The 20,439-nt window shown below is 45.7% G+C and overlaps 1 protein-coding gene across 1 annotated transcript; it reads left to right on the forward strand.

The window, feature by feature from the left end:
- The first annotated feature begins 1,104 nt into the window (after nt 1-1,104).
- LOC123019447 (cytochrome P450 2J4-like) lies at nt 1,105-18,379 on the forward strand. Its single transcript, XM_044422336.1, has 9 exons — nt 1,105-1,275; nt 4,217-4,379; nt 6,576-6,725; nt 8,624-8,784; nt 10,882-11,058; nt 11,905-12,046; nt 14,119-14,306; nt 16,609-16,750; nt 18,006-18,379. Exons 1-9 carry the CDS (start codon nt 1,105-1,107, stop codon nt 18,194-18,196), a joined length of 1,485 nt encoding a protein of 494 aa, XP_044278271.1. The 3' UTR covers nt 18,197-18,379.
- The last annotated feature ends 2,060 nt before the right edge of the window (nt 18,380-20,439 follow it).

The raw sequence follows: 20,439 nt of genomic DNA on the forward strand, positions 1-20,439 counted from the left end.
CCTTTGCTACAAGCCTGCACTGAACATTTGTGTACAATTTCCGTGACAGAATACCTTGTGGCTAATATTATCTTCCATCACCTAAATCACGACGCACACTCACAATTGCCTCATTATCGTGAAGCACTCCTAGGGGAAGAAGATGCCAGAAAAGGTTGAAACACGGGCCATTCTGGCAGCTTAAGGTCAGCTCCACGTCATACTTGTGAGAAAATCACTCCTTACTGAACATTTGTTGGCCGAATGAAGTAAATACATTCTGTTGGCATTTGCGTATCAAGGGGCATTTTCAAATGTATACATTATGCAACATGTCTTGCTCATTGTTCTGTTTATTTATTAATTAAATCTCTATCTTACCCACTAGCCAGAATGGCTCTCCACGTGGGTTATGAAATATATTAATATAATAAAATATATAATAAAAGAGCAATATTGATCATAAACAGAACAATAACGAAATAACAACAATAATAGCAATAATAAAAACATGAGAAAACTCTCACAATAAACCACACAATAGCCTTAGTTCATTTAAACCAAAGGCAATACCCAGTAGCACTAAATATAATAAATACAATATAAAATCACATTATAAGTATGATTATTTAAAATTATTTAATAAAACTATTTATTAAAATATCAGGTAAATAAAAAGGTCTTTGCCTGAAGCCTCTGGCCTCAGAACTGGGAATCTCAAGTCCAAAGAAAAGTGGGGTGTAAAATCTTCATACACAAAGAGGCAAGGGCTTGCAAGCCATGTGCTAGAACCCAGAAAAGTTCAGCTCCTTTTCAATGCATCCTGGAGAGGGATCGCTGAGGGTAAATGCTGCAGGTTTGGACTTAAGCCATTCCTGAGTGCAGGGAAGTTTTCAGTGGGGTACGACATTCCATGTATGTGTTTCCATCGCTCAAATGATTGAACTTGCTTCATCCTGAAAATGCCTCGAGCGCTTAGAGGTGGGATGAGGAGAGAGAACAGCAAGGTAGGGAGGAATAAAACCGTCCTGAACGGAATGACTCACGCCCAGGAAAAGAAATACCAGGACGAAGGGCTTTGGTGCTCTGCTCCCTGCACAGTGCGCTCTTTCTCCAGAACACAAGATGCATCTGGGTTTCGCTTTTCTTCTGCTTGTCCTGGCCTTTCTGATCATCCAGTTCATAAAGCTGCAGAGGATACGGAAGCAATTCCCTCCTGGACCAACTCCTCTGCCTTTTATCGGCTGCTTGTGGCAACCAAAGTTTTTCCGGCTGAGTCGTGAACTCCTGACTGAGGTACTTCTTTTCCAGGTGGTCAGTCAGTTGACTGTTCTTGGGACTGGTGGGCTGGCGGTGAAGATCAGTTCGTTGGCAGTTGAGGAGATGGAGTAACTCCGAGTATGCTAAAGGCTTGGTTGTCCTTCAGCGCTTTAGTGGGGCTTTGTCCAACAGGGCAAGCAAAATTAAGTCCAAGGAGGATTTAGTAACCCACCACAACCAATAAGGTTCCAGCAGGAACTCCAGTGAAAAGGCAAGCTGGAGAGCTTCAGGAGGGCTTCCATCCGGCGGAGAACTTAGGGATTCTAGTGCAGAGAGGTGGCACCAGGAGAATAAGACAGACTCTTTTCCAGGACACAATTGCTGTTCTTAAACAGGGCCTGTCAGAACCTCATCCAGCTGGACCAAGTATCCTCATGAGTAAGGTCCTACCTCTGAGGTGCTCTCTGTTGCAGCCAGTTTCTTCTCCTGGGCTTGAAGTGTCCGGCTTGCCTAGTTAGTCAGACTGTATCACACACAGGGACTTCAAGGTCCCTCTTCTGTCTCCTAAGTGGATCTCTCCAGTCCCTTGCTTCCAGCTTTTACTTCCTCTCTGTTGTAGGTTCTCTTGTGGAAGGAGCCTGGGATGCAATAGGAATCGAGATCTTCCACCTTTTCCTTGCTGTCTGTCATAACTCTGCCAACCACTTTAAGTAGCTGGACACCCTTCTCTATCTCTTGTCTTTTGTTCTGGATGCACCTGAAGAAGGCTTTCTTGTGTGCTTAGCATCCCTTGCTAGTCTCAGCTCGTTTCCCGCTTTAGCCTTCCTGATGCTATTCCTGCAATTCCTTGCTATCTGGTTATATTCTTCCTCCGTGGCCTGGCCCTGCTTCCACCTCCTGTGCATTTTCTTTTTCTCTTTCAGGTTGTCACATAACTTTTTGTGTAGCCACGTTAGTTTCCTCTGTTGCCTTCTACACTTTTTTCTTGTTGCAAGAGAGAGGGTCTTGGAGAATCTGACTGTCCAAGGCTCCTAGAGCAGTGGTGGTGAACCTGTGGCCCGCGTGCCACAGCAGGCATGCAGAGACAGAGGGCAAGTAGCCCCTGCATCACCCCAGCAGCTGAGCATTGGATGACAGCACACACAGGGGCCATGCGCAGGCTCAGAAAGGAGTAGAGGCGCCAGGAGATGTCACGTGCCGCGACTCATTAGCCACGACTCGCCTGAGCTTTCACATGGCCGGTCAGTGCGCTGCCAAGGATTTGCTTGGACTGGCTGTAGGATGAGTTGTTTTTTCTAAACCAAAACCTGAGTTTTCAGGTTTTATTGCAGTGTTGGCACTTTGTGATAAATAGGTGGGTTTTGGGTTTCAGTTTGGGCACACGGTCTCTAAAATGTTCGCCATCACTGTCCCAGAGCAAAGGAAGCGTATCTTGCCAAGTGTGGCCAATCAGAGTCCATCTCTGTCTCAGTCAATAAAGTTAGTAAAAAGTGACCACGTTCATCCAGGTGTGCCAACCTCTAGATGGTCTTTTAGACTTGCTGGGTCAGCTTCTCCAGCAGAGCCAGATTCCACTTTCTCATCCCAGTTGCTCACATTAGGGATTTTGGCACCTTTTCAGATTTGGACAAAAACTTGTCTAGCAGCCAACAGCAAAAAAGAAACCAGATCTTTCTGGAAATAAAGAGATGCCGAGGCATGTGGTGACGGCATATAAAAGTGTTAAATAAATAAATAAATATTTGCTGTTGGGTTCATTAGTTAAATTGAATAAAGCATAACCTGGTTGATTTCTAGAATGTTTGATTGGTGCGTGGTTTTAGCAGTTTCATGTTCAGTCTCTCTCCCCAGAAGCACTGGGCAAACGGTCCACCGATGGTGAGAGTAGGTCCCTCAGGCTCCACCCGCCCCCATCATGCAGACGTACTTTTAGTAATTCTGGCAAGCTTCACTAGTGTGAAATGCCATCATTAGATTGCCTTGACTGAACTTTCTCCGGTATGGGATGAGATTTATTTCAGTGGGTGGGCAGACCAATTTTTTCTGCCATTTCTATCACTTATTTCCTACTGGACATTTTTCTCCCATGCTATTTTTAAACCTCTTAGGTGATAATTAGCAAGATCAAGGAGGCATTTATAGATTGTTGAGACAATTCCTTTGGAGCCCAGGGTATAGCTAAGGAGGTCGCTTTCAAATTGTGTATGCTTCCTTGGCATTTTGCTGTACAACCAGTGGGACCTTTAAAAAGTTGAGGACTTCGAGCCATGCATTAGAGATATCAGAAATTCTGTCTTTATTTTGCCGTTCTGGTAAACACAGGCCCTTTGGAAAGTCATCTAAGAACTTATGCAGAACATATCATTCCCACCCAGCAAACTGAATGGATTTATCTGGGTGGAAAATCAGAATGGATCAAGCAATATATTAGTACAATTTGGGGCACTAAATATTTGCACGATTTATTCCAAAATTGTAAAGTCAATTAAAAAAGGAGTTTTGTAATGTAGCTATATTTCTATTCATGTTGGGGAAAAAGAAATAGTTTATTTTTTCTCCAGCATATTAAGAGTCCCCTGTATAAAAGAGGTGAGAGAATTGTACTTGTATTGGAAGGTACCCTCTGCCTGAAGGGCTTTTCAGGACAAATCCAGTTTAATGGTGTTTGGATTCATTTTAAATCATTGTAAGAAAGGAGAGAGGGACCTCAAGTCCCCAGGTCACCAGGCTGGTCTTTCCTACAATTTTTAAATGCCCATGAATTTGCATCTGCACATGTGAATGAGAACGGCTGCAACGTGTCCTGCTTGGTGGGGAAGACTTTCCAGGCCTCAGCGGCTCGCATGGTTCGTGACGGGGGCAGAGGGGCATCACCAGTTCTGCAGATTTTGCTAAGAAAATGAGAGAGACCCGAGTCATGGAAAGACTGGTATGATTCTTAAATATGACTCCTGGGCTCCCCATTATTTTCTTGCAGGTGGCAAAATCCTATGGGAATATCTACACTTTGTGGTTTGGCTCCCTACCTATGGTCATCTTGGATGGGTACCAAGCAGTGAAGGATGGCCTTACCACCCACCCCGAAGATGTCGTGGGTCGCCCTATCCTGCATTTTTTCAAAGTTTTTGCAAATAATAAAGGTACGTTTCTCCTGCTTTCACAGGAGCCCCAGGCAACGCTTTGAATTATGCAAAGGCCCTCATTACAAAAGTGCCATCAGAGTTGTGCCATAAATCGTCATAGTGAAGTCCATCCTTAGTACTGTATGTGTATAAAGCACACATTTCTGTTTCTTACAAAATTTAACCACGTAGCTGACATTTGTCAGAATCCCGGAATCTCAATTTGAGAAGAGGAAATAAAACTCGGGTTCGTGAGAAAGACCAAGCGTCCAGACCATCTGAGGCTTTATTGTATTTACCCCAAGGTTCCCACAGTAGACTCTCACGACAATGCATGCATTACCAGGCAGGCAGAGGTGAACTCTGCTGCAAAGCTTCAGTACCATTGCAGGGCATTTATAGGTACACAGGTACAGAGCCATTGATGACAGAATGCAGAGATTACAATAAGATTCTGAGGTCATCACATACAGAACAGATAAAGAAATGTCAGTCAATCAGTCAGTAACAATGAGATTACAATATTTCTAATTGCCTGTATCGACACTGTAGTTCAGTAGCTTGAACCCATCTCCAGGTCTACTTAGACATGTAAATTCAAACTACTGAAACTATGCATGAACTCAAGACTCTTATCTAGACTCTAGACATTCTGACTTGGCCAGGGCACATGGAGCCTCTGGGCTATCAAAAGATACTTCCTTGTAAACTGAATTCCAACAATGACTATTTAATCATTGTGAAGGTATACAATGTAAATTTGGGCTAAAATGGCCTATCTACTGTAACTTACAGCTAAAGGTGAGAGAAAGGAGTGGGGGATGAAGGCCATTTGAAAAAGTGACTGCTTGGTTTTGAGAAGTACAGGATTTGATCCCACACTGCAAAAAGCACACAGAAGTAATGTTTTTCTGATGGGATTTATCCAAATTTTCCCAACACATTATGAAACCTAGCATGAAGGAGCTCCTTTGTAAAGTCTACCTAGGTTTCTGGGCAGCTGGATAATCATTGCCTCACCGCATTCAAAAGTTTGCTTTGAAAAATGAGTCCTTTTTGCTCCTGGGAACTTGGAAGGACTCCTCCTTCGGATCAGCTACTGCTGCAGAAGGGGCTTTCTGGGGAAGTGCTTCCTGGGTGGATCCTGAGCTAAAAAATGCATTAGCTGGGGAGCCAAGGAAGGCCTGGGTGACCAGGTGCTCTGGCAGGCGGCATCCGTAAATCCCCAAGAAATGGAGGTGCTCCAGGATCAAAAGCAGCCGAGAGATCCGGAAGAAGTGGCCGGAACTCACTGGGGTGAGGTGGGGTGAAAGAGCAAAGAGGCATGCCTACAGGCCAGCGGCACCAGGTAAGGCAGAGAGTTAGATGCTTTTTCTCAGCCACCTGGCCCCCACTTTGCTCAGGTGTTCCCTCCATACTGCTCCTGGGAAGCAAGCCCAAAGCATCATATCCGTTACCTGTCCCTGAATGTCAGCAGCGAATTCTCACAGCTGAACAATGTTCCACATGAAGAACTTCCAGGTGTCAGTCCTAGATTCCTCACTCAGTAGTTTGACGGGGTTCTGGTATTACTCACTTGTCTTTCTTCTAGGCTGAAACACCCCCAACCCTCCCTTTTATTTGGCAGCTGAATTGCTGAACACCCTGATCATATAGCTTTCACGTTTGCACACCTTTCCCAGTTCTACAATATCTTTTTTGAGGTGCTGTGACCAGAACTGCATGGGCAGTCATACCATAAAAGTGTATAAAAACATCACGACTGGCCATCTTTATTTTTGATTCCTTTCCTAACGATTCCCAACATGGGATTTACTTCTTTGCAGACAGCCGTTCGTTGGAAGGACATTTTCTTCAACCTGTTCACCTCAACCACAGTGTCTCTTCCTCAGTTGGGCCCCATCAACATATACGTGATGTCAGGACTTCTTCCCAGCAGCTTCCACTTCTTTACCTGGAAACTTTCCCCTATTTTCCAGAGATCCTTTGTATTTTTTACCTTTTGCAGAGATCCTTTTAATTTTTATCTTTTGCCTTTATATCCCTGCTTTTCTACTCTAATTTGGTATCATCTGAAAAGGTGCTAGTTGATACCTTGGTTTTAAAATTAGGGTTTAGATAGTGGTCTTATACCAATCTGTGGGACCGGGGATTCCACAGTCCTAATACTAATAATTAGTCAGTAATTGCAGTACTTCATCTCAATGACTCCAGGTATTTTGCTTGCGACTGGCAAGACATGGAAAAATCAGAGGCGATTTTCACTGATGACACTGAAAAATCTGGGCCTGGGGAAGAAAGGCCTGGAGTACCGGATCCAAGAGGAAGCCCAGTACCTGGTGGAGATGGTTAAGGAAACTAAAGGTACGCTACTCCTGAAAAAAAAGCATGCTTTCCTTTATTTTCCTCTTCAGAAAGAAGCTAGCTTTCTCCTATCCTTCAAACAGTAGAAAAAAAACCAGGTATGTTTACCTGAAGATGGAAGCCAAACCTTGGAATCATTGCATTGGTCTCCGAAAGTAGACTAAACAAATTTCTGCAAAAGATCGCATTCTAACATATTAGCGTTTGCTGATTCCGTGCCTTTCTCGTATTTCTTCCAGGTTGTTCAGGCCAACATGCATGCAACTCTTTCCCAATTTTATCTTCCTGGCAGCCTTGTGAGGCACTTACTTCAGCCATACACTTCCCGCCTCCCCCTCCATTTCATGCTCTGCAGCTGATTCCGTGTAAGAGCAAACAGTACAAACACGCTGAAAAAGCCACGTGCCAACCTGGGCGAACGCCCACATAAATGTGTTTTTCAGTTAGCCGTTGGACACTCACTTCAGTCCTTGCAGGACCACCATTACAGGGACAAAACGGAGTTCCGTTCTGCTAGCCTGAGGATATCCATGTACTTGGGAAGAAGCACAGCTTTATTACAAGGAAAGGCAACACATTTCCTTGTAAAAAGAACACGAAAAGCCTTGATAAGTAAGGAGGTGCCTGACTGGCAGCCCCCAAGGCCAAGATGTTCTTTTAAAATATTAAGAAAGAACATGTGCTCTGGAGATCAGCCCTTGTCCTAGAAGTAAGGAGTGGTGAGAAACCTTTTTGCATGTGGGAATCTATCAGCTTCCCTGGGCCTGGCTCCCCAGGATCCAATTTGCTCTGTAGCAGCCCGGAATCCAAGTTCTCGCAGCCTGCTTGCTGGGATTGAGTGCAATGCAAGAGGGAGCCAGTGCATGTGCCAAGTGCCGCTGCCATTTGACACTGAAGAAGGCTGGTTGAGAGGGGCTTGCCAGGAAAGGAGCCCTGCCCGTCCCCTGGAGGGCTTCTCTCCCGCACAGAGAGCAGGAGATGCTGTTGCTGATGCAGAAGAAGCTTGCTGGTTGCACAACTGGAGCTGCACAAGTGTTTGCGGGCTTCCTCTTGGCCCGACTTGCTCTGCTCAGGTTCACTAAGGCTGTGCTATCACAGCGGGGAGCTGGCATTGCTTGGTGCTACCAGGGAGATGAGGACAGGAGACGGGGCTGGTATGTGCAGCTCCAGCTTCTGTAGCTCTCATGACAGCCCTGAAAGGCATGCCACTCTCAAGAGGCAGAGTGGTATAGTGGTTAGAGCATTAGACTGGGACTCAGAAGATCTTGTTCTTGTCCCCACTTGGGTATGAAACTTCCTGGGGGACTCTGGGTCAGTAGCTGACCCTCAGCCTAGTCTACCTCACAGGGTGTTGTGAGGACAAAATTGAGAGGGGCCACTCACGTAAGCTGCCTTGCAGGAAAAAATGGCAGGGTGTAACTATAATAAATAAATAAGATCATGGTGATCCTTTTTTGGCATATATAAAGGGGGAAAGGCTATACAGTGAAACTAACCGCTTGTCTCAGGCTGCCGTGGAAGTTTGCTGTGGTTACGTGCCGTCAAGTCGTCTTTGCTCATGGCAGCACTGAGAAAGGATGCCCTTCAGAATTGTCCTGCCATTGACAGCCCTGCTCAGCTCCTGTAAATTCAAGGCTGCAGGAGTTTTTTTAATGGATTTCATCCATTTCTTATTTGACCGTCTGTTGCTTCTTCTGCCTTTGACTTTCCCCAGCATGATTGTCTTCTCCAGGGAGTCTTGCCTTCTCACGATGTATTCGCAGTACAGCAGTCTTGGTTTTGTCCTTTTTGCTATGAAAATATTCAAACTGGAGATTTCTCAGAGCACCGCTCTCACACGGCAACCCTTCTGCTCTTACAGATTTGCTCAAATTCTGCACCTTCTATTCTATTTGCAGGAAAGCCGATGAGTCCGTCCTACTCCATCGCGCTTGCAATTGCAAATGTGATTTGTGCTGTAGTCTTCGGACACCGCTTCTCCACTGAGGACAAAACCTTTCACGAGCTACTTGAAGCCATGGAATGTATTTTCACATTTGCCGGTAGCCTCTTGCATTATGTGAGCAAACTGTAGTTTCTTCTCCTAAAACATCCTGAAATTAAGATTTTGAACAGCCTAAGTAGAGGGAAGAATGTCTTGGGCAGCAGCAGAGCCTTTTTGGTGGTAGTCCCAGTATGTCTAGAATATTATTTATTTTTATTTTTTTTATATTTTTATATGTATGCATGGCTCCATTAATTCAGGCTCACAAGTGGGCCTTACTGGCCCATCTGTTTCACATTGATTTTATCTGATATGCTGTTTGGGTTCTTAACTATTTAACTAATTGTAGCCTTTTTGCAGATGGATGAATCAGTTGATTTCCAGTCTACATAAGCTTTACCTGTGTTCCTTCATAAGTCTATTTGGTCCCATTTCTGTATCACTCTGCTATTTATTTATTTTTAATCTGCACAGAATGATCCATTTTTAAATTTTAATCACACAACATATACCCCCAAAACACATTTTGTAAGCGTTGTACCATAAAATATTAACTTTCTTACACAGTTTATTGAAAGATACACCTTCTATATGCATTTGGGACATTCTTCTGAGTGGAGAGCTATTGTGCAAAATTTTGAGAAATGCGAAAATGGGAGGAGAGCTGCAATCTGATCAGTGCAGGGAGCTGGGAAATGCAACGGAGGATGGCTTTCTGCAAAAGGCAAACCAAACAAAATCTTGGCAATATGAAACTGAATTAAGCATGGGCGAACAGTCCCATGAGAAGGTCCTGGGGACTATATGGTATTTTGGGTTTCCCCTCCTAAACAGTAGACACTCCTTTGACCTTTGCTCATGCTGGAAGAATCAGACCCCATCCTCTCACTGCTAATATAGAAACCAGCTTCAGACATGTTGAAAGTTCTGCCTTGGGTAGCCACATGTCCTACTTTACAGTGAGCAGTCCTCTGTCTGAGAGGCTGCCCGAGGAGAAGCTCTATTTGAAGGTGTCCTCTTCCTTTTAAAGATTTTTTATTTATTAATTATATTTATAGCATGCTTCCTTCATTCAAGGAACTCAAGGTGGTTTATATAATGATTTTCCTTCTCCTCCTCTCCATTTTTATTCTCACAACAGCCGCTGTGTAAAGTGGGTTAGGATGCGAGTCTGTGTCTGGCCCAGAGTCACCCAGGGGACTTCCTGGCCAGGTGGGGACTAGAACCGGGTCCGGCACTCCGGCCACTGCACCACTCAGGCATAATGAAGCACGGGAAGGGAGAGCAGGGGCTTGGCATTGCCCATCTACAGTTGGTCCACAGACGACAAGCTGAGCAGGAGCATGGGCTGCCTTGTCACAGTCGTTCCCACTGGAGTGAGGTGCACTGGATCGCTATTTAAAACCATACCCATTCATTCCCAATTGGCATACGCACATGAACACTTTATGCTACTCTTTATCTTCTTTTCAGAAGATGCATGTTCTCTTTTTGGTGATATGTACATGGCCACCTGACCCTCACCCAGTCGCCTCCTAGGCTTGGAAAGTTCTCAGGAAGAACAAGACAAATACCCCTAAAAAAGCTCTAACCACAACTGCCTGCTGGTGCAAACTTACTGGGTTTTGAAGCAGCAAGGACTTCACTGGGCTAAAGCTGAACAGGAGTGAGTCAGACCAAGGGCAGTATTAGGTACTAAAAAGATGCAGACCTCAGGCTCACAGGGCCAAAAACTAAGCTAAGCTAAGCTAAGCTAAGCTAAGCTAAGCTAAGCTAAACTAAACTTCAGCAGAAAGATTTGGGAGGGCAAGAGGAGGTGAAGTTCATGTGGACAAAAAGTCAGGTAATTTGTGATGCAAGAGAGATTATGGGGTGCCCAGTACCTTTATTTCAGTGGGTTTCCTAGAGATTTGTGGTTCTAAATCAAGGATTTGGGATCCTGACTTGAGCTGGCTCTGCTAGGGGAGATTACTGCAAATGCTCAGTTCTTTGTGGCCATCCTCCTAGCCTCCAGCGGCAGAAACTCCCAGAACAAAGCCTTCCCAGGTGTCCTGACCATTCAGAGAAGTTCCTATAGGAAAAGGTGTGTTGCCAGCTATTGGAAGACATATCTAGGGCCACACTGATACCACTGTTTTCTCAGTGCCTCCACCTTGTCTGTCTCTTTTCCAGATTTACGATATTTTCCCCTGGCTTCTGAGCCGTCTCCCAGGGCGTCACAAGCGGGTGTTGCAGGCACGTGACTTTGTGTATGCCTTCATAAGGAAGGAGATCCAAAAGCACCTGGATGCTGATGTCCCAGAGGACCCGGAGGACTTCATCGATTTCTACCTTGCTCAAATAGAGAAAGTAAGTCTTTGCTCTGTTGGGGAGGAGAACTCCTCTGAAGAGACGATCTTCGATCTCATCACTTAGTCATGAAAGGCAGAACTAGTGGAGGGATATTGTGGGTTAGTGCTGGAGAACCAGGAGGTCATTGGTTCAGATACTGGTTCTGTCTTAGTCTGTTTAGGTATCCTTAGCTAAACTATTATCTCCCTGGGCACTTCCAGAAATAGGGGTCCTAACGTGAACTGTCAGAAAGCATGGTGCCACCAATCTCAGATTTTGCTTTCCGTGGATCTTCTATGGTAAGGAGGGAGAGGCAGCAGTGAGGAAATCCTTCCAACATTTCCCCCCCAAGATAGACCCGAATCCTGATAAATCATTGCCTCCCAGACCCATCTCAGACACCTCCAGGATGCAATGGCTGATGGTACAGAAAGCTGCTGAGAGGTTCAGCAGGACCATGACGACCATGCTCTTCTTGCCCAGTTCCTGGCACAGATCATCCGCCAGGGTGTCCACAGCAGCCTCTGCCCCATAACCAGGCCTGAAGCCAAATTAAAAGAGAGCAAGAGAGTGTGCCCCAACTAGAAGCCACTGGAGATGCCACCAGGCATAACCAGCCTGAAGCCACCCTGTGCTCAACCACCTGGTCTAAGGATGGACCCTTGGAGACTGGCCAGAATTACGAGGGTGGGCAGGCTGTGCGCATCCTCTCCATGTGCAGCTTCAGCAGGAGCGCAACAATTGCTCTCCTCCCAAATTAAAAGGTTGGCAAAGGCCTCTTTCCAAATGTTTATCTGCGAGCCACAGACCTTCTGCAGCCAGACGCAGGTGTCCTGTCCCACTTCGCTGCTTGTTTTCCTGCAGACAAAGCACCTGCCGAAAGCACCCTATGATGAAATCAACATGGTGCACTCCATATTTGACCTCTTCCTGGGAGGGACGGAGACATCCAGTACTACCCTCACCTGGGCATTGCTCTACATGGTGCGTTATCCAGACATCCAAGGTGAGAAAAGATGGAGCTGTATTCGGAATACAAGGGGGACCCCAAAAAACCCAGGGATTATCTTCTGGAGGGCAGGCCCTTGTAGTATGGGCTTCCCCACTAGGTGAGCGTGCTAGGAACCCATCACAGCAGGGTATCCAGCTGGGCTGTTGTGAGAGGCTGCATTCCACTTCAGTGAGGTTTTTTGGGAGACTCTTCCAACCAGTGCTTTTTTTGTAAAAAAAAATAAAAATAAAAAGGTGCTGGAACTCACCTCTTGGGGTCACACTTTTACACTAAAACAGATTTTCAATTCAACTTTTTTTGAAATAAAGAACTTATTTACCTTTTGCACGTAGCCAGTCTCTCTACACACACATAAACATAATGGTTGCCACCGGCAGTAAGCACTCAGCGCGCGACCACACGACCGATCCCAAGCCGAGCAGCGTCCCAAGCCGAGCAGGACCCTCACAATCAGCGCCGACAATCAGCGCCGACACACAAGCAGCCCTCAGGCACTATATTAATGATTTTTGCTGCTGACCTGCTATGCCCAACAGGGCGAGTCATGATCACTTGGAAAAATCAGTCAAAAGAAGGTGCCGGAACACCGTTCCGGTGCGTTCTATGACAAAAGCAGCCCTGCTTCCAGCACTTTTGCCTATGATGGCTGATTTACATGAACAACGTGAGTGGGTGAAGTTTTGTTCCACCGAGCGTTCAGCAGTTTTTGACCAAAAACAGCATAACCCTTGTGCCCCACCCTCCTTATTCACCTGATCTCACCCCTGCAACTTTTTTGGTTTTCCCGGATGAAAAAAGTCCCCAAAGGGAAAGGTTTTGCTGATGTGGAAGAGGGGAAACCAAAAACGGCAAAAGCACGAAAAGGCACCAAAATTGAAGTGTTTAAAACCTGTTTCGAGCAGTGGCAAAAGTCTCGATAGGTGTATTGCATCAAACAGAGAGCACTTTGAAGGTGACTGAAGTTTGAACATGTGAAAATAAATACACAATTTTTAATAAATAAATTCCTGGGGGTTTTTGGGTCACCCCTTTTATTGCCCCATTTTGGAATCTTACAGCCAATAATACTTTGTGCTGAGCCTTTGGTGTGACAGAGAGAAAACACAACATTATTTTTTTGTATTGAACGACTACGAGGGTGTTTACATAATAAATTTTGGTAAGTTTAGATGGCAGCTTTGAAGTTGTTTTCCATCTGAAACTATTTAGATGGAACATTTTGAACAAGGTAGGGCATTTTGTATTCTAATATTCACTGAGTTTAGTTGAGGTCCTAGGGTTAGCAGTATGAAATTTGGGATGCCGTGCTGCTTTTTAGGGTTTTAAAATCTGCGGCTGCATCCCTGCCTGTCTGAAAGACCTCCAACCTTGAGGGCTTCCAAGATTTCCATGTTGCTGAGGCTGCTTGGCTGAGTTTTGATTTTAAGTAGTTTTAAAGTAATTGAAATCCAGGCCTGGGGGTGGGGGGCTTCTTTGCTTTTCAGAACCGTGGTTTTAAAAATATTAAGTAGTTACTTTGTATGTACAGCAGGCCTAGTTGAAGAGAGTTTTGAAAAGATGTACAGGGTTAAATAGCAGTTGTCATAGGAAGATGCTTCTTGAAAGGATTGTGTTAATTGGCCAAAGATGATGTTTTGAATGAGGCGTCTCCACAAGAAATTTGGCTTTTGCAGAGTGGGTCTCGGAACAGGGAAGGGTATGAAGGCTGGGAGGAGAATTTCTTCACTAGCTTCTCTAACTGAGGAATGGATGGCACAACGATTATCTCATTCACTACCAAAGGCATGTATGAAATTACCCACTGTCCTACTTACTTAAAGTATCTGCTGCACCAATTAGATTATTTCCCTCAACTTCTTAAACTGATTTGCTGCCATGTCATGATATGCCCTGTGTGGCAAACTTTGCTTTTGCTTCTAGGAAGATACGGGGAAATTCGCCGGTGTCAGGGAGGAGAGATTAATTCCAGAGACTGCCCTGTTAAATTTGCCTTTGATACAGGCATCAGTTGCATGACAGCAACCTTTCTGATGCTCTGTGCAAATCGTGTGTTTGCTTTTCCTCAGCAAAAGTCCAGCAGGAGATCGACGCCGTCATCGCTCCTGGCCAGACGATCTACTACGACGATCGCAAGCTTCTTCCGTACACAAATGCGGTCATTCATGAGATCCAGCGCTTCAGCAACATCGTTGCAGTTGGGCTGCCCAGGTACTGCATGAAGGACACCATGATCCGGCAGTTTTTAATGAAAAAGGTAAGCATATTTCCAAGCTGATCAACATGAATGCTGGGCTGAAAGCAACAGAATGAGATTCCATAAGGACAAGTGCCAAGTCCTTATGGGAAAGAAACCAAAGGCATTGATACGAGATGGGGAAGATGTTATTGCTCAGCATTTCATTTAAGTATTATTATTATTATTATTATTATTATTATTATTACATTTTTATACTGCCCATAGCCAAAGCTCTCTAGGCAGTTGACAGCAATAATCATAGAATCATACACTCAAGTCACCCATCCCACTTCTGCCCAGGCCTGACCCTGCTTAGCTTCCAAGATTAGGCAGATTAGACTCAACAGAACCAAAAACGAAAAAGACTTGGAGTGATTGTGGACAACAGGCTAAACATGAGCCAACAATGCAGTGCAGCTGCCAAAGGGGCAAATGCTATTTTGGGATGCATTAACAGAAGTATTACTTCCAAATCACGAGAAGTAGTAGTTCCCCTACACTCCTCACTAGTCAGACCCCATCTGGAATACTGTGTCCAGTTCTGGGCACCGAGATTTAAGAAAGATGCAGGGAAATTGGAAAGGGTCCATACGAGTAGGAGGGCAACCAGAATGTTCCAGGGCTTGGGAACACTGCCCTGGACTCAGGTCAACTTTGGTGCAGTCGTGAGCCAGGCCAGTGTGCCAGGAATCTCACCCACGCATCTGCTGTGCAAGCAGAATCGATCCCTCTTCCATGAGCGTGATTTGCAGGTTTAGTTTGTACTGCTGCACATGACCATGAAAGAAGGTTGCTGGTAGTGGAAACCTCATTCCACAAGCATGTGTAGGCTTCCGCTTGGCTCTATTTGCTTTCCATGGTAGGGCTGAGTACATGAGGAAGCCCATGAACGGTTCCCACCAAGCTTTGATCCTCCCTTTCCCTAAGGCTGAGTTACAGGGAGGAAGACCCCGTTGCCCCTGTGCATCACCCTGTGCAGGTATGTTTTATACCTCAGACCTCACCTGCTTTCCCTTCAGCCTCACCCATCACTCACCCGGCCCTGGGAGTCCGTTTGCGAGGAATTCCAGGTGGCAAGGGTCTCACTCCTGATGTGGGCCATCGCATTGGCGGTTTGTTGAAAGCTGTCCAGAGAGTTTTTGTTACAGGGTGCAAATAAATATTTCCCATTGTGCAAAGTGTGTCAAAGCCAAAAAAACTGCTGCCCATCACTCTGCGAACTTAGTAGCCTAAGGGGGCAACCTTGATGCAAGGTAGTCTTCAGACACGGAGGTGGCTCGTGTGCAACCCGACCCCAACAAGGCGCAACTCCTGGCACCCTGGTTTTGATCTGTTTCCCACTGCCTAGCCAGAGAGCCAGGGAGAGGGAAGGAAGGGGCCTGGGGCCGAGTCACTGCCCCAGGATCTCAGCTTGATTCTCCTCTGCTTTCCCACATATCAGAAACCCGACTCATTGCATGCATATATCCTGGGACCCATGAATGCCATTGTGGTACCGATTGTTGCCTATAAGTCTTAAAGAATACACCATTTTATGTCCTATAATTTAGTTCCTATTTCGAAGATCTTATGGCTGACATAAGAACTTGAGAGAAACGGATATACTGAAATTGAAACATGATATACTGAAATTGAAACATGAGGTGTCTTATTCATCTCCTATTTTGCCTCAGTCTTTCCCACAAAGGGAGTTGAGTTCAACTGAGGTCAAGTAGAACATATGGAATAAATAAGAATTGTCAGCTAAAGATGGGTGAATCTATCAGACTGTGGTCAACCAGCTGCCCACAGGAAGCTACAAACGGGTTAACGCCTCCTTACTGGTGATCTTCAGTGACAGGTGTGCCTAGGCATGCCTCCTCAGCATCTGAAGTAGTAGCTGCCTCCTCCTCCTCCTTCTCTTCCCCCCCCCCCCCCCGGTCTCCTTGTCCCGTTTCTCCTCGCTGCACATAACGCTCTATGCCTCTCTTCTCTCTCGGCAGCCTGTTTCTGATTAGCTGCTCCCTGGGTTCTTACCCCATGGTTGCTAAAGACCCCGAGGTGAGCAAATGCAGAGCATTAACGGGAAGGCTGAAACATGGCACCAGCAGCAAATAATTATAAAAGGCTCACGAGGTGTGTCTGCTTCTTCCACAGATTCCAAGCTGGTCGTAATCATGATAGCAATTTATTAGGTCTGTCACTTGCTGCTTGCATCTTGCTTTGGGATCTTCTTCGGTACATACCTGTCGCTGTTGAAAACTTGCTGCGTTTTGTAATGCGCTGGTTGGCCTGGAGCCAGGTGGAAAGGCAGAACTTAATGCCAGCTTTCTCTCTGCAGGGCACGACGCTCTTCCCAAACATGGCTTCCGCCTTGTATGATCCCAAGGAATGGGAGATGCCTCTGTCTTTTCATCCGGACCATTTCCTGGACAAGGATGGGAATTTTACCTGCCGGGAAGCCTTCATACCATTTTCTTTAGGTGCCTGCACAGATGATTAAAATCTCCTTTCTTTGGATTTAAAAGTTAAATGTTTGGGTGCAGCTTCTTTGGACATGCAGTGTGATTTTAACTATGCCTCCCCTCCCCTCCCCTCCCCACCCCTGGAAGACCCCTTTTCTCCCCAGCAATGCACATTTCCAACCTTAGATGCCACCAGTGTATTAATATATTTATTAGATTTATACCCCACCTTTTTTCCTTACAACCACCTCAAAGTGGTTCACATCGTTCTTCTCCTGCTCTTCTCCCCACAACAACCCGGTACCAGAGGCTTGCCTGGGAGTTTGTGACTGTCCTAAAGTCGCCCCATTAGCTCCATGGCTATGATGTAAGCCGTCCCAAGATGTCGTACGCTGTCCTGAGACGTTCTGCAGGGGATGGGAGAGAAAACCTTTTATTAAATCATAAATCACAATATGACAGGTGCTATATAGGAGAAGATCTTTCAGGATTTGAAGCACAGCTTTCAAACTGATTTATTTTGATTTTGACACAGTGACCCATTAATGGATCTTTGCTGAAAGGGACTATCATATAACCCACTGTGAAAGCAGTGGGTTATATGATACAAAAATAATTGGTGTGAGAATATTCGCAGTCCACAGACATTTTATCAAGGTTCACCCTGTTAACATCTGTGTCAGCTCCTGACAAAGGAAGATAGATTGTTGTGAACTGGTCCCTTATCACAGAAATCTCGGGATTCTCCCTTTCCTCGCTCGTTGTGCCTTACAAAAGCTCCTTGCCCTCCCCAGAAGAAGAGGAAGCCCTTGCAGGTGTCATGCTGAGAGCCTCTGCCGTGCCAGGCCATGGGGAAGCAACAGTGCAGTGACTCCGCACTGTGGGTTTCGTGGGGCATTCAAAGTGAGATGGATCTGAGTCCAGCCTGGGTGGGTACAGTGAGCAGGATGGGAGCAGGAATTGATGCAGCACAGAATCCCATAGGCCTTGCTCTCTGCCAGGTAGTCCTCCAGGTGAAATGACCCAGCCATGCATCCTTGCATCTTAAGGCACTGGAATGCACCCAGAGCCATTGGATAAATATCAGTTGTGGAGTGTTTGAGAATGAGAAAGGCGATTGTGGAAGACCCAGATAAACGAATGTTACTTTTGGAAGGTTTATAATATCTGTAATACTTTTTTTTTCAATTCAGAAGATTCCGAAGTAGTACTAAAGTTACTGAGCACATAGACATGTCTTGTCTGCTTGACTCTCCTTTTCCTTCCTTAACAGGGCACCGAATGTGTTTGGGAGAACATCTGGCAAGGACAGAGTTGTTCCTTTTCTTCTCGAACCTTCTTCGAGCATTCAAGTTCCATTTGGCAGAAGGAAGCAAAGATGTGACCTTAGAACCTGTTTGTGGTGGAACTTTGCAGCCTCACTACTTTGAAATCTGCGCCATTCCTCGACAGACTGCTCTGTGAGGAAACACGACCCTCGCAGGGCAAGGAAACACAGCAGCAGGACACCAACAACTCTGGTTTTCGGGCATAGTATTGCATGTCTTCTTCAAAATCCTTCAACACAAAATCAAAGCGAGTGACTGGTACTGAGTCAGACCCATCCAGCCCAGTAGAGGCAAGACTGACTGGCAGCCATCCTCCCCTCCCCACCGGGGATTCAGCCCGGCAATTCTTCCCTGCTCTATCTAAAAATGCAGCTCAGTATTGAATTTGGGGCCTTGCTCTGCCGATCTTGGAGACAGCATCAAGGTGGTGAGTGGGGCTGAAGGCAAGAAGGGAAGGCCCCAGATGCAAAGTGACCAGCCCCTTTAGCTTACTTGACGGCTCTGTTGCCAATACTAGCTCCCGTCTGAACCTTATGATTTCATGGCGTGTGCTCCAATGCATCATTCAGACACACATTTCTTAAGGAACTAAAGCGTGCATTTCTGAGACTTCTAGAGCACTGCCTTGAAAATGAAAAACAGATCTGCAGGGCCTGGCTAATACCCAGGAATAATCACAACAGGACAGATCCCAAAGAGAACACACTTAATGTCACCTCTGGTTCTCTGCTGAGATCATCCAGATGCCCCTTGGTGGTCCACAGTTCATGCTGGATGATGGGTGCCAGGCCTGTTCCGGCTTACGGATGGCAGACCAACCATAACTGGAAGGTCACCACCAGCAACAGAGCTTTGAAGAGAGACTCAGTCCCACCTTGTGGCAGACATGATTCCAACCCAGTCCGCATTTCTATTCTGGCAAGGTCATTTCAGGATCTCAGAATGCCGCCCACGACATCAGAGTCGCAAACCAGTTCTTCCAACATGATCCATTGCTGACAAGTCCCTGCTGCATTACACACAATTCAAACAAGCCAGTCTCTACAAAATAATGCACACACACAAATCCAACATTAGTAATATTCCAAAACCATGTTCAAAAGCATTTCAGTCTCCCAGGACAGTCTGTCAGATCCATCAAGCAATCAATACTCTTTCCTGTACATTGAATAACAAGAGTTTTTCTTTAAGTCACCCTACATAGATTAATATGCTTCCCAAAGCTTTGTGAAGTGCAACTGTTAAAGTAATTATTCTGACCATCCCCACAAAAAAATTAAAAGCTTAAAACATCCTTGAATCTGCAGTAGAAATGTCTCTTGCTTTAAATGAAGTTAGCCAACAATAGAACAGAATATGGGCTCTTTGTCTTTCAAATAAGCTCCCTTTATTATTGATAAAATAGTTATTAAGAGTATGAAAGCTTGGAAGATTAACACAAAAACCTCAAGGGTAGCTCTTGGTTTCTTTTACTCCAACCCATTTGCTGAGTGGGGGAAAAACCCAAGCAATCTTAGAGCAGGCAAGAAGAAGTCCAGCTTGCGGGGTAGGGAAATAACAGGGTTTCTAACGACATCTCAGCACTGTACTCATTCTCTACCAATTCTCTGAATAAATGCTAGAGCCCATAATAATTTCACCTAATTCAGGCCAGCACCTGAACACCTCCAGGTCTGACACAAGGGCAACACCTCCAGGACTGACACAATTTAGCTAATTGTCCAAATGCTCTGTTTCCCCAAGGTGCCATACAATGTAAGGTCAAAGCAACCTAAAATGTATCTTAATGTGAAAATCAAGAACACAACAAAGGTGAGCAGAAAAACTACAAAATTCTGTCAAGATTTAAAGCACGGTCTCTGACAACAAACACAAACTTCACAAGCTTCACAGCAAACACACGGTATCTTTTGAGGGAGGGAGTTCTGACAGTGTGGGGCCACCACTGAAGAGAGCGCGTTTCCTGCGCCTGCTCTGCAATAGGACCTACACAGGTAGTTTTCTTAATGCTCTGCCATGTTTGGATGGGTGAACCTGGCCCTAATCCTTGAAGGGCTTAAAACGCTCAATAGCAGCACTTAGCACTGGACGTGGAAACTGACAGGCAGCTAATGCAGGATCAGGGAAATATGGTGGGCGCCACCAGCTGTACCAGCACACAGGCTGGTCCGCCCTGCACTCACTGAATCCGCTGAAACATCCTCAAAGGCAGCTCATGCAGGTTGGGTTGCAACCTGTCCAGGCCATGATCCAGTGCGGTACCAGCTTGCTGCATTTAGGTTGGTCCTCGTGAGCACCGGTCCCTCTACTTCATCGGATTGTGTTAAGTCCAGCAGGACCCCCAAGCTGCCAATGTTGCCTCTGAGGGGAAGAGAGATC

Source organism: Varanus komodoensis, unplaced genomic scaffold (genome assembly GCF_004798865.1).
Source record: "Varanus komodoensis strain SLA01 unplaced genomic scaffold, ASM479886v1 scaffold125, whole genome shotgun sequence".
Taxonomy (NCBI): domain Eukaryota; kingdom Metazoa; phylum Chordata; class Lepidosauria; order Squamata; family Varanidae; genus Varanus; species Varanus komodoensis.

Bases quoted from the DNA above. Each gene is read 5' to 3' on its own strand.
- LOC123019447 (XM_044422336.1), top strand. From the start codon at position 1,105: ATGCATCTGGGTTTCGCTTTTCTTCTGCTTGTCCTGGCCTTTCTGATC. The intron at 4,380-6,575 runs GTACGTTTCTCC...CAATGACTCCAG, and splicing joins AGTTTTTGCAAATAATAAAG to GTATTTTGCTTGCGACTGGC. The intron at 12,047-14,118 runs GTGAGAAAAGAT...GCTTTTCCTCAG, and splicing joins GCGTTATCCAGACATCCAAG to CAAAAGTCCAGCAGGAGATC.